Source organism: Stenella coeruleoalba, assembly GCF_951394435.1.
Source record: "Stenella coeruleoalba genome assembly, chromosome: 4".
In the NCBI taxonomy this organism is placed as follows: Eukaryota; Metazoa; Chordata; class Mammalia; order Artiodactyla; family Delphinidae; genus Stenella; species Stenella coeruleoalba.
The window spans coordinates 124,968,366-124,981,351 of record NC_137149.1 but is presented as its reverse complement, the minus strand read 5'-3'; the positions used below and the strand labels follow the sequence as shown (position 1 = coordinate 124,981,351).

Sequence of the window (12,986 nt, the reverse complement as noted above, 5' to 3'; positions counted from 1 at the left end):
GCAGTGTGGGATCCAGGTCAGGCACATTCAGAAGCACATCGTATTGTTTTCCTAAATAGCATCTGCGTTGAAGCTGCTGTTTCTCGGGGCACAGGAGAGGGCAGGATGAGGGTCCCCGCTGCCCTCGCAGGCTGGCCTTGTGCCGCTCTCTGCCCGGCATCCAGCTCTGCCTTTTCCCATGGGGCCGGCTCGGTGGCCTGTGTGGACATGCAGCCCAAGCACATTCCAGCCCAGCCTCAGCACCCCAGGACCCCCCCACATCACCATTCTCACTGGCAGCTCTTCTGACTCACCGGGTGACACGGCTTCAGGTATGTATGGGAGAGGCTTTGAGAGACCCCCAGGAGCCCCTGGGCCATAGTGACAAATTCCAAGTTGTGTTTGTCCCAGGTAGGAGTTTCCTGGGCTAAAGTTGGGCTTAATCCTAAGAAGAAATTATGCAGCCAAAAATAAGCATGAAATATTTGTGGGTTTAAAAAAATTTTTTTTATCGAAGCATAGTGGATTTACAATGCTGTATTAATATCTGCTGTGTAGTAAAGTGCCTCAGTTATTCACATATATACATTATTTTTTATATTCTTTTCCACTATGGTTTATCATAGGATATTGACTATAGTTCCCTGTGCTCTACAGTAGGACCTTGTTGCTTATCCATTCTATATGTAATAGTTTGCGTCTGCTAACCCTAAACTCCCAATCCATCCCTCCCCACACCCCCCTCCTCCGTGGCCACCACAAGTCTGTTCTCTATGTCTGTGAGTCTGTTTCTCTTTTGTAGATAGGTTCATTTGTGCCCTATTTTAGATTCTACATGTAAGTGATATCATATGGTGTTTGTCTTTCTCTTTCTGACTTATTTCACTTAGTATGATGATCCCTAGTTGCAGCTACGAAGCATGAAATATTTGTATCATGAAAACCATATAACTTATCTCTATATTGAGATTAATCTTTATAAGAGAAGAGGGCACAAATGGCCTTATAATAAAAACTTATTTTGTCTTTATTATAAGGTATAAATATAGTTACCCTGAACAAACATCACATATCGAGGATGTGTGAGAAATAGACTTTTTTCCTCCTTATTTAAAACTAAAATTATTTGAGGAGTGAAAAGAGCATTTCCTGCTATTTTAGTTCAGGTGCCTACAAATTCAGAGTGAGAACTTGAGTGCAGGTGGTTTATTTGGGGAGTGATCCAGGAAGCATAGATGAGAGAGAGGGGAAAGGGTGACAGGGAATAACGAAACACTAATGAGGTGTCAAATAGAGTGGGTTACTGCCGTGGGCAACGCACTGGGGCCCAGTTCCAGTGGGGACCCTCTGAGAAACCACGGGAAACACACCTGTGAATCATCCCTTGGGAGGATGGAGGAGGGGTATTTATTGGTTGAGGGTAGCCCCCCAGGGGTGTTTCCACCATCCATCCCACCTCCCAACACGCATACACACACTTCAGAGTCACACCTGCCCACCTTGGACCAAGCTCCCAAGATGCCAGCTGGAAAAAGCAGGAAAGACAGCTACTCATGCAGAGTGAAGGAAGTCAGAAAGAGAAAAACAAGTATCGTATATTAACGCATATATGTGGAATCTAGAAAAATGGTGCAGATGAACCAATTTGCAGGGCAGGAATAGAGAGGTGAATGTAGAGAACGGACGGGTGGACACAGTGGGGGAAGCAGAGGGTGGGATGAATTGGGAGATTGGGATTGAAATATATACACCACCATGTGTAAAACAGATAGCTAGTGGGAACCGGTGGTATATAGTGCAGGGAGCGCAGCTCAGTGCTCTGTGATGACCTAGAGGGGTGGGATGGTAGGGGGTGGGAGGGAGGTCCAAGAGGGAGCGGGTATATGTATACATAGAGCTGATTCACTTCGTCGTACAGCAGAAGCTAACACAACATTGTAAAGCAATTATACTCCAATAAGAAAAAAGAAAAAAAAAGAAAGCTACTGAGGTGATTCAGTTATACATAGACATATACACCCCTGGGGGGGCTACCCTCAACCAATAAATACTCCTCCTCCATCCTGAAACTAACACAACATTGTTAATCAACTATACTCCAATATAAAATATAAAGTTAAAAAAAGAAGAAAGCTACTGATGTTGAAGATAGTAGCTAAGCGTAGACAGGAAAGTATATTTAATAGCTACATTGAACTCAAACACATCAACACTGTTGGCTCCATTCCTTTTTGATGTATGCTAACTCTTTTGATGGGAATTAGAGGCGATAAATGGAAATGAAATTTACCCTCTGTATATGGTTTTATCCAATCATTTTGTTCTACTGATTAGTGTGAGGAATAAAAAAAAATGGAAAATATTGTCGGGTTACCCCCTCAAAAAGTTTCACAGTTTAAGTTCCAGTACTACTGAATAAGTGCCCTAGTTTTTCTGTTGGCCTATCAATACTGGTTATAATTACACATTTTGAAATTTGTTAACATGATAGGTATAAAATAGTGTCTTATTTATAATTGTTTTAAAAATTATGATTGAGCTTGTTTATTTTCTGTTTGTGTCTATTGATAATTTTCAGTTTGGCTATCTTTTTGTTAATTCACCATAACTCTTTGTATATTTGTCTGTTGTATCTTACAAATACCTTTCTCATTTTATCGTTTGTTATTTCTTCTATATTGAGAATTTTAAGAAATCATCTTTTCCTTTATGGCTACTGAATTTGCTTAGAGAGGCATTCCTAACTCCAATATTAAAACAAAAACAAAAGCAAAAAAAACCCAAAACAAAAACAATGAAAAAAAAAAGCCAAACTATTGTTTCTACTTCTTTTGTATTTCATTTTTACATATCTTTTATATTCCATCTTTACAAATGGAATTTATTTTGGGTGTGAAATAGCACTTCAACCTTTTTTTTTCCCTAATGAATTGTGTACTTTTGGGGGACTGGGCTGGTCCTAAGCTTTTCATTTTGAAAATACGCATGTAAATTCACCAAGTGGAACTCCTTCAAGTTTGTTGACCTTGAATGGATGTTTTCTGTGGAAGTGGCTGTGAGGGGCAGTCGTGATTTCATGGGCTTTCTACTTCAGGCCCGAAGGGAGTCTGATCATCAGATAGCTGGCACTTTTGTTTTCATTCCTCCTCATTCCAAACCGATGGCTTGTTTTGAAGAGGCTGACACAGTCACCCACATGGACAAGTCCCGGAAGAGAAATCTATCATTTGAGTGGCAGGCCTGCCTACCCTGTAGGGGACATCAGGTTCCTATAAGAGAGTCAAGTTCTGGTTCTTGGTAACTGAGCTTCCACTTTGAAGACAGGGAGCTTCTCCTCCCTTTCTTCTCGTTTCCTACCTCCCACCCTCCACCTTATAACAAGGACAGGGTCACTGGGGCTGCCCCAACTAGAGTGTCTCTATGGGGGGGACTAAAAGAAAATTGTCCCAACGCCCCTCTGTGCTGTTATCCATGGTCCAGGAATGTGTGATGTCCCTCCTCCCTGCGCACAGATGAACCTTGGCCAATCTCTCCAGGAAATTCTCACTAGGGGACAAAAGAGCTGCTGGTGGGAGAGTCGGGAGAGAGCCCAGAAAGAGAGAGACAGAAGCAGACAGACAGTGGACACTTCCTGGGCCTGGGCAGAGCCACTGAGGGCTCTGTGCTTCAGCTTATTGTCCCCCAGACGGGTGTGATCATGACAGCACCCACCTCGTAGTGTTGCATAAGGACGAAGGAGCCAACTGCGTGGACCAGTTCCCGGCAACTGTAAGCATCATACAAGCATCATCGTTCCTCAAAAGGAGACCGTGGCTTTGTCCTTCTTTTCACTCACATGTACCAAGAAAGCGAACTTCTTTTTTTTTTTTTTTGGTTTTTAGGAAAGGGTATGTATTCCTCTGTTTCTTTCCCCTACACCCTCATATACAGAAGAGGGAGGTTGTGCCCAAGTGTGGAGACATCCAGACCCCATGGTTGTCCCCTCTGCACTGGGGAACATGAGAGATGAGGTGTACATCCCCTGTCCCTCAGGGTCCTCTTTCCTTCCATCCATTCCTGGTGGCCTAAAACAACAGGAAGGACAAACAAGGAGGACAACACTGTGCCCTGATGACTTTGCCCATCTGGAAAGGCCAGGACCCACTCGACTGTTGGTGTAACTGGCTCCTGCCAGGACTTTGGTTCCAATGCAAGGGGTGTGTGGTGCCTGAAGGCCTTCAATCTGTACAGTTACTTTTATTTCTCAAAGCCCCTCCGTTTGTATTTTTAGATGTACTGTCATAGCTGCTCTGTGCTACAGAAGAAGTAGTTCAGAAACTGTTATCTCCTTTTGGCAGAAAAAGGAGCTGAGTCACTGGTCAGAAGCATCTCTCAAGTCCTCCTACATTCTCTCACCTCCCAGGATCCTTTCCCACCATAACCTTGACATGACAACAAACCATGACTTTTACTTGCCCCTTAACTCTCTGGGTGATCTCAGCTAAATTCATCACCTTTTTATCACTGCCTTCTGAATACTTACAGTGAGAAAAATGGTACTTGCCAATAATCCCTACTTCGGTGAAATTTGGGGGAGGATGAATGAGATCATGTCGGTGCAAATGATTTTTCCTGAAGAAAGGCATTATGTATTCAAAATATTATTTAGACTATGAATGATTTACCTCTCATTTTCAGTAGCATTTACAATTGCAATAGGATTATACGATTTTACGACAGATTTATAAAATTTTCAATGAAGGGTGTAATTCAATTCATGACGTACCAGTACTGGCGAACGATCACAGTTGAAGATGAAACCTTTTGAGTCCACGGTTCTAGAAGACACCTCTTAGTCAAAAGGAGATTCTTAATGATTGCATTTATTCGGGAGGGTAATTGATTTGTACCTATTGTCTCCTATAGTCACCCGAGGGAGTAACACAATCATCTCTCTCTAAGTTCTATCCATGTAGACTTGGGCTCTTCTTTATCTTTTTGTTTGTTCTCTCCTTTCTATCAGGACGGCCCGAGGTACGATTTAAGGGAAACTAAATCCTCGAATCTCTCTGCTCTCTTTCTCCACCGTTTATCAGTGGTCCAGTCATATTTCGTTTACTGGACGAGGATTGAATCATCTGTCATGTCTCAACAGACACACAGTAGAGCTAGTTCCGACAGCCACGTGGAGCCTGGCTCACCTATGCCAGCCCCTGGGCAGAGGCCGGAGGGCACGGAAGGAACCGCCCCAGTCGTAGCTTGCCGCTGCATTCACCAGGCTGGTTGGCAGCATTATTTTCACAGTTACTAATTTTCACTTAAGAGTGACTCTAGCCAGTTTCCTGTTCCTGGGACCCAACCAATAGACACCTGCCTTGGGAGTGTCAACAGTTCCTGGGGATGGGATCCCACAGCCATGGGTGTGGGTCGGGGAGACTCTTGCAAGTTCAGGGTTCGCTGCAGCAAACACACTCTGTCCGGCTCAACCTCACAGGTGAAGTTGGGCCACGAAGCATTGGAACTGAGCTGCAAAACCAAAAAATTAGCCAACCACCTTCCCCCACTCCCACACTTAACAAATCACCATGATATTTCAGCTGTTTTCCCCAGACCCCTGAGGCTGCCCAGGCAGCACCAGAAAGAAATAACCCTTTTTTCTTTTTTTATGTAAGTTCATTCAGTTTTGATTGTTACTTTCCGAGGTAGGTAGATGGCTCTTTGCAGCCTGGGTTGTAGAACAGAATGAGGAACGAGAGGCTGTTTTGATGGCAATGGGTGTTTTCCCTGGCTCACCAAGTGGCTTTAGATTCCATTGGCCCATGAACTTCTGAGAAAACAAACAAACAAAAACAGATAATGAAAAAAACCCTAACCAGCTAAAGAATGTCTGATCCACCTGAAAATTCCTGGTGAAATGGAACTCATTTTCGTTATTTATATCTAGTTAAGTGCTCTGAACAGATGCCTTCGTAAAGGCATCCAATCACCTGCACAGAAGATCCAACCTTTGGTCCATTCAATTCCACTTTCCTTTCCGGGCTAACATGGTGAGGCCGGGATCCGATATGAATCCCTGAGTTTGCTAGTCTAGCAGACCCAGGCTCAGAGCCAACCCTGGGCCACCCTCCATCCCTGCCTGTGACCAAAACCTTTGTTTTCTCCACATTGCCCAGCACTGCTCCTCCAACCATTTCACCAAGATACTCCTAAAAGCAGAGAAAAGGTCTCAGGGTCTGAGAGGGTGGCCTTAAGAAGACCCTGCAAATCCAACATGGGTTTGAAGTCTCCTGTTTCATGTTATAAATCATGTGAATGTTGCATTCGGATCCCAGGCATGTTTGTTTTAAGATGAATATGAATATTAGTGAGGCTTCAGGAAGATGGGTCCCGTTGATACTGTAAAGTCTCTCAGATGGTTGACCCTGCTGACACCTTGTCCCCTGGGGGGTGGGACAAGGTGTCAGCAGGGCGGACTGGGACGGACTCCAATCTGAGCAGCTGCAGGGTGGACCCCTCATCATGCTACTCACATTCCTCCCCTTGGCCCCTGCCTATTTTCTTACCCATTCCTCTACACAAACCCCAGCGCTTCCCAAGGGTAAAATGAATGTGTGTGTGTGTGTGTGTGTGTGTGTGTGTGTGTGTGTGTACACGCGCACACATTGGGGGAGGTGTCATCTAACAAAGTTAAATGGATTTTTTAAGTGTAAGAAGACTTCAGTTGGCAAATGTGAGTGACAAATTGTCCCATTGGGAGGATAGTATATTGTAACTCTCAAACTTATTTTCCAGCAGAGCCTTGGAACACTTTGGGGTCCTACCCAACCGCACTAGGCATGACCTACTTTTATATCTCCATGTTTTGCCTTCTGACATTTCCTTAAATGGAACTGTTCCTCATGATGAACTATTTACCTTTCCAGGAGCAATTCAAATATCTCCTTTGTGAGCCTTTTCCCCTTACTTCTTGGTAGGCAAATGTAATTGCTTTCTTTTTTTTTTTTTTTTTTTTTTTTTTGCGGTACGCAGACCTCTCACTGCTGTGGCCTTTCCCATTGTGGAGCACAGGTTCCGGACGCGCAGGCTCAGCGGCCATGGCTCACGGGCCCAGCCGCTCCGCGGCATGTGGGATCCTCCCGGACCGGGGCACGAACCCGTGTCCCCTGCATCGGCAGGCGGACTCTCAACCACTGCGCCACCAGGGAAGCCCTGTAATTGCTTTCTTCAGCTCTGGTATTGAAGCTCTCCTCACACTGCGATTTATAAGGTTAGGCATCTAGGAGTCTGTCTCCTAGACTTTGAATTCAGAAACAACAGTTAGCAATCGGCATCACTTCTACATCCCCAGCACCTGGAATGATGCCCAGCACGCAGTGGGTCTGCAGAAAGTGTCTGAAGCATTTAGAGTTCAGGCAGGAGTTAAAACTGTCAGAAGTTTTGCTAAATTCTGCATGTCTGTGTAAGCCTTCTTTATTTTTCACGTCAATCTTGGTATTTTTGAGTAATGAAGACATTAGAACAAAGTGTCACAAAAAAAAAGAGAGAGAGAGAGAGAGAAAGAATTCAATCCAACCCAGCTGCAGCCCTGGCCAGAGAAACTTCTGTCAGCACCTTTTTGTGAACAACATCGTGGTCGCCCTACTCATCATCGTGGTAAACACGTAGCGCTCGTCGCATCTGTACCAGGCACTGTGCTGCATGTGTTTACATCAATGATTTCACTTTACCCCTGCTACAGTCCTAGGCTGTAGGTACCGTTACTGGTCTCATTTTGCAAAAGAAGAAACTGACCTTCTGGAGGACTTACCCCAAATCAGGAATTAGCAGAGTGAAGATTCCAAAACCTGTGCTTGTGTGTTTGCTGCCCTCTGTGAAGTTATTTCTAATGCTCTGGGCCATCATGTCAGCTCATCACAGATGGGAAAGGAGACAGTGGAGGGCAGTGATCCCACCTCTGCCCATAGCAGAGGCTCGAGCCCTTACCATCCCTGGGGAAACATTTTGCATTAATATACTATGGCAAGAATGATCTAGGGCTTTAAAAAATCTGTGATTTGTGGGATTCCATTTTATTTTCTAGCTAGAAGCAGGCTTTGGCAGAAGTGAGAAAACATAGAGTGGTCACAGCGGTTTCTATATTCTCTGATTGGTGTCTGTTAAGAAGACACAAGCCCAGAAGCCTAGGAGCTTACACTTTAAAAAGACATGAGAATTCAGGTGCTTTGCTGCTTGGTCAGGAGTTTCTATTACTGAGCAAATCATCTTTATGGTGATGTTTTTGAGTGGTTCACACTTAATAGCCTGTCCTCAGGCACGTTAAAGTCTCTGGCATTCAGCCCATTGTCCTGGCTATGTGTGCTAATCGATAAAAGGAACGATTTCTCCTTCTCTCCCTGTAGTGTCTCTGGGCCTCCGCTTGGCCCCCAGGGTCCCCGTCATTCTTCCTCAGCAGCGCACGGATATCTCTGCTGTGGCCGTCCCTGGAGCTGCAGGAGAGGACAGCTTAGATCCTGTTCCTGCCAATGTTCAGGTGACAGAATTTCCTGGGGCTGCAGAGACTCCGTTCCCAGCATCTTCACACATAGGTGCCGTAGTCAGCGATGGCCACCAGCCCAGTGGGGACAGAACCGAACCCTGGAAGTATCCCCGGACGTTCGTGGGCTGGAGAGGTTCATGGCCATCAGGGGATTCTCCTCAGAGAGCTTTGCTTCCAGCCCTAGCACCCACCACAGGTAATGGGCCAGGGGTGGGCCATTCGGGACAGGTGGTGGGATGAGGCCAAACACAAGGGTGCTAAGGAAATGCAACCTTCTTGGAGTCAGACAGAAAAAGATCTCAACCATATTTATTCTTAAGTACGTGAGAAACACTGATTGCAGAAAAGCCACTGGTCAGAAGAGCTGGATATATAAATTACCTGGGGAAACTGTACTGTCTTGGACAGGGTGAGGTCTCTGAGATGCTGCTATAAATAAAATAAAATATAAATATAGGTTTTAGATACATACATTTATAATATGTAAATATATATAAATATAAATTATATAAATCAATTCAAGCATTCACTGAGTCTTTGCTGCCATCTTCACATATCACCCGCCCCCATGCCCTCTCCAACTCCAAACTCCAGTGTTTCCAACAAATGTAATTTTATCAGTATACACAGCAGTGACAGGAAATGTTGCTTTTATTTATTTATTATTATTATTTTTTTTTGCTGCGTTGGGTCTTCGTTGCTACGTGCAGGCTTTCTCCAGTTGTGGTGAGTGGGGCTCTTTGTTACGGTGCACAGGCTTCTCATTGCAGTGGCTTCTCTTGTTGTGGAGCATGGGCTCTATAGGCACGCGATCTTCAGTAGTTGTGGCTCGGGGGCTCTAGAGCGCAGGCTCAGTAGTTGTGACGCACGGGCTTAGTTGCTCCGCGGCATGTGGGATCTTCTCAAACCAGGGATCGAACCCATGTTCCCTGCATTGGCAGGCGGATCCTTAACCACTGCACCACCAGGGAAGCCCCAGGAAACGTTGCTTTTTGATTATCATACTAAGTGAAATAAAGTCAGAGAAAGACAAATACCATATGATATCACTTATATGTGGAATCTAAAGAAAATAATGCAAATGAACTTATTTACAAAACAGAAACAATCTCACAGACTTAGAGAATGAACTTATGGTCACCAGCGGGGAAGGGCAGATTGAGAATTTGGGATTGACATGTACACGCTGCTCTATTTAAAATAGATAGCCAGAAAGGTTTTAGCGCAGGGAACTCTGCTCAGTACTCTGTAATAACCTAAATGGGAAAAGAATTTGAAAAAGAATAGATAACATGTATATGTAAACTGAATCACCGCTGTACACCTGGAATTAACACAGCATTGTTAATCAACTCTACTCCAAAATAAAATAAAAATAAATTAAATAAATTAATTTCTGAAGGAAAAATCAAACAGAAAAACCTGGCAGCAAAGTAGGTAGGTAGGAATAAAGGTAAAATAAAATTGGTCATGAATTAATAATTTTTGAAGCTGGGTGGTAAATATTTGGGGGTTCATTATATTATTCTACTTGTTTACTTTGAAAATTTTTATAATGAAAGGTAAGAAAAACCCCCCGATACTTAGGGACTCCTTCTAAGCCTTTTTTCCCTTCCCTTTAGGACTCAGAATGATCCAAGCTTTGATTCATTGGAAACTTGCCTACCCTCGGATAGGGATGAACAGGTAACAGCCAAGTTGCGCATGGGCAGTGAGTTTGGTATTTTTGACGCCAGAGTGGGAAGTTCCAGGCTGGGAAATCAGAGATTTTAGACTAGTAGCCAAAATCAGAGAGAAGGAGGCAAGGGTATGATATATACACAGCGTCTTTTTCCGATCAATATCAGCCTTTTCATTATACACAGCATCTCTGAAGTTATCGGCAATTGTAGAAACTGATGGTTTTAGTGAGTTGTTTTCCCACTTAGCTTCGGTTAATAAGCCCTCTCTCCTCCTCCCCCCACCCTGTCCTTCATAACATTGGCCTCAAAATACCATGTATGGTCCCAGAGGTGAGATCAATGGACAATATAAAATATACATGCCCAATGAATACTATTCCTTTGAACTCTTAAGAGGAACACAAAATAAAACATGGTATACTATCCTTACTCAAATTGATTGGAACCTACAGCAAGATTCAATGGTCCCTCTTGCATAAAAAGACACACTCAAAGCTTTCAGCCATTGGAGATGACTGTCACCCACATTGGTCTAGAAGCCTCTTAAACGACCCTAAGTTTATTTTTGATTTACAAGAATGATCTCTCAGTGGAGTTTCCATTAGCTTCCCCATCACCATCAATAACAAGTGCATGTTTATCTGCATGGACATTTTCCTCTGAGCTCTTTTTTTTTTTAATTTATTTATTTAAATTTATTTATTTAGTTTTGGCTGTGTTGGGTCTTCGGTGCTGCACGCGGGCTTTCTCTAGTCGCGGTGAGCAGGAGCTACCCTTCCTTGCGTTGAACGGGCTTCTCATTGCGGTGGCTTCTCTTGTTGCGGAGCACGGGCTCTAGGCACACGGGCTTCAGTAGTTGTGGCTCACGGGCTCTAGAGCGCAGGCTCAGTAGTTGTGGTGCACGGGGTAAGCTGCTCTGCAGCATGTGGTATCTTCCCGGACCAGGGCTCGAACCCGTGTCCCCTGCGTTGGCAGTCGGATTCTTAACCACTGCGCCACCAGGGAAGTCCCCTCTGAGCTCTTTTAAGAGCAGGCATGAGGCTGGGTTTTCATCTGCGATCTGGGATTCTCTAAGGAACTCAGGTTAGTTGCCAAGTTCAGTGGCTGCTTGTGGGGGAGACCAGCCCCTTTGGTCTCTCTGTTTTCCTTTGCTTTTCTAGGACAAGATGAAGGCCTCAAATAGGACGGTGATGAGGCCTCCTCTGTACACTGTCCGTCTTTCCTATACTCGCCTTTGGTCCTCTGGGGCACTCACTGGACATGGGGCCAGGGCGGCCAATCCAACCCCTGTCCTCCACACCTCTGCCACCTCCAGGCCACCCACTGCCAGTGGTCAGTCAGAGGCATCAAGACCCTCTGCCAGCTTCCTGCCTCAGTCAAAGCACAAGGAGCCCAAAGTGAGGGAGGGCAATGGAGAGAGTGGTGTGGGACACCCCAGGAAGACCAACCCAAGGCCTGAGCTTGGGCAAGACGAAGCCAGGGCCCCTTTGGGGATCCAGCTTGGGACTCTGCAGCTGGGAATCCTGCTTTGCCTTTCAGCTGCTTTGGGCATGGCCGTGGCTGCTGGCCTTCGCTACCTGCATACCCAGTCTTGCCGCAAGCGGACAGAAGTATTCTTTAGTGAGCCTGCCGGGCACGCACCTGCCAGGAGTGACGGAGGCGAGATTGTGCATGTCAGGAGGACTGGGGAGAACAGTTTTGTTTTGGTTGAAGCAGAATACAACTGGATCACTCCCTCTGTGGGTAGCAAGAAAACAGTCCTCTGAGAAGGCTTCTCAGTGCCCCCCCTTAGACCCTGCAGAGTGTCTCAGCCAGAACAGAGCTACTGAGACTAGTTAATGAGGACAGGGTTTCACTGTGCCTCCCATCAGGGAACAGTGAATGGAGGGAGCAGCAAAAGGACAGTTTTATCAACAGAGGGAATTACTTTCTGGCTTTGTTGTCTTAACATCTGTAATTTAGCAGTTTTTTTTTTCTTATTTTTTTTTAGCAGCTTTTTTTTCTTTTTGCAATTAGACGTTCTGTTTGAAGAGTTAAACTCAACACAATGAATATTGTATAATCTGCTCATTAACTAGACTCCCGTGGCCACTGAGCTTCCTCCGTTGCCTTAAGGAACCCGCAGAAGTAGAACTTCTGTCCCTCCTCAGTGTGTCAGCCTCATCGACTCTCTTTGAAAAAAAAGTAACGTTGAGGTTGAGTCTCTTGCAAGAAAAAGGACTGCAGCCCTCCCTTCGCCTCTTCAAACCACCCCCAAAGAAGTCCTGTTTTCCAAACTGGAGTTCAAAGGTGGCTCTGATGTCGTTGTCTGGGTGAGCGCAAGGGTATTCAGTCTTCTTGGACACTCAGAAGCCCAGCAAATCTGCCATGGAAATTGATCCAAAGCAAGGAAGAGTTTAGAGAGTTGGATTACCCACATCTGTGGGAAAACATACATGCAGCGGGAGGCCATAAACACCAGAGAGGGGTAAGCAAACCTCTTCATCAGGGGTAAATGGATCTGAGATCACCCATCCATTTACACTTGATGAGAGACTTATGTATCCCAGAGACTAGCAGACGTCTTGCCTTTTGCAAAAGGTCATGCTGAAAAAAAGGATGATACCAGCACAGTTTTAAGAAGAGTCTTTACCCGTCTAAGAAAGCAAGAAGGACGAAGACTGTCTACCCGCCCTCATGACTTTATGAAGGTCACTTTGATTTAGCAAGAGTCCCATAGATACTACATGCGGTCAAAACAACGTGTTTGAATATAACTCTCGAATATGCTCACCTAATATAACACAATGGAATTAGCTGTCTTTTCAAAG

General features: G+C 44.9%; 1 protein-coding gene across 1 annotated transcript; it reads left to right on the top strand.

The window, feature by feature from the left end:
* The first annotated feature begins 94 nt into the window (after positions 1-94).
* REELD1 (reeler domain containing 1) lies at positions 95-12,027 on the top strand. The gene is given in 10 exon segments (XM_079920436.1): positions 95-240; positions 242-311; positions 3,030-3,216; positions 3,218-3,251; positions 3,255-3,258; positions 5,055-5,212; positions 8,360-8,585; positions 8,588-8,690; positions 10,117-10,180; positions 11,337-12,027. Coding segments are annotated over 10 exon segments (1,587 nt in total). The 5' UTR covers positions 95-105; the 3' UTR covers positions 11,943-12,027.
* The last annotated feature ends 959 nt before the right edge of the window (positions 12,028-12,986 follow it).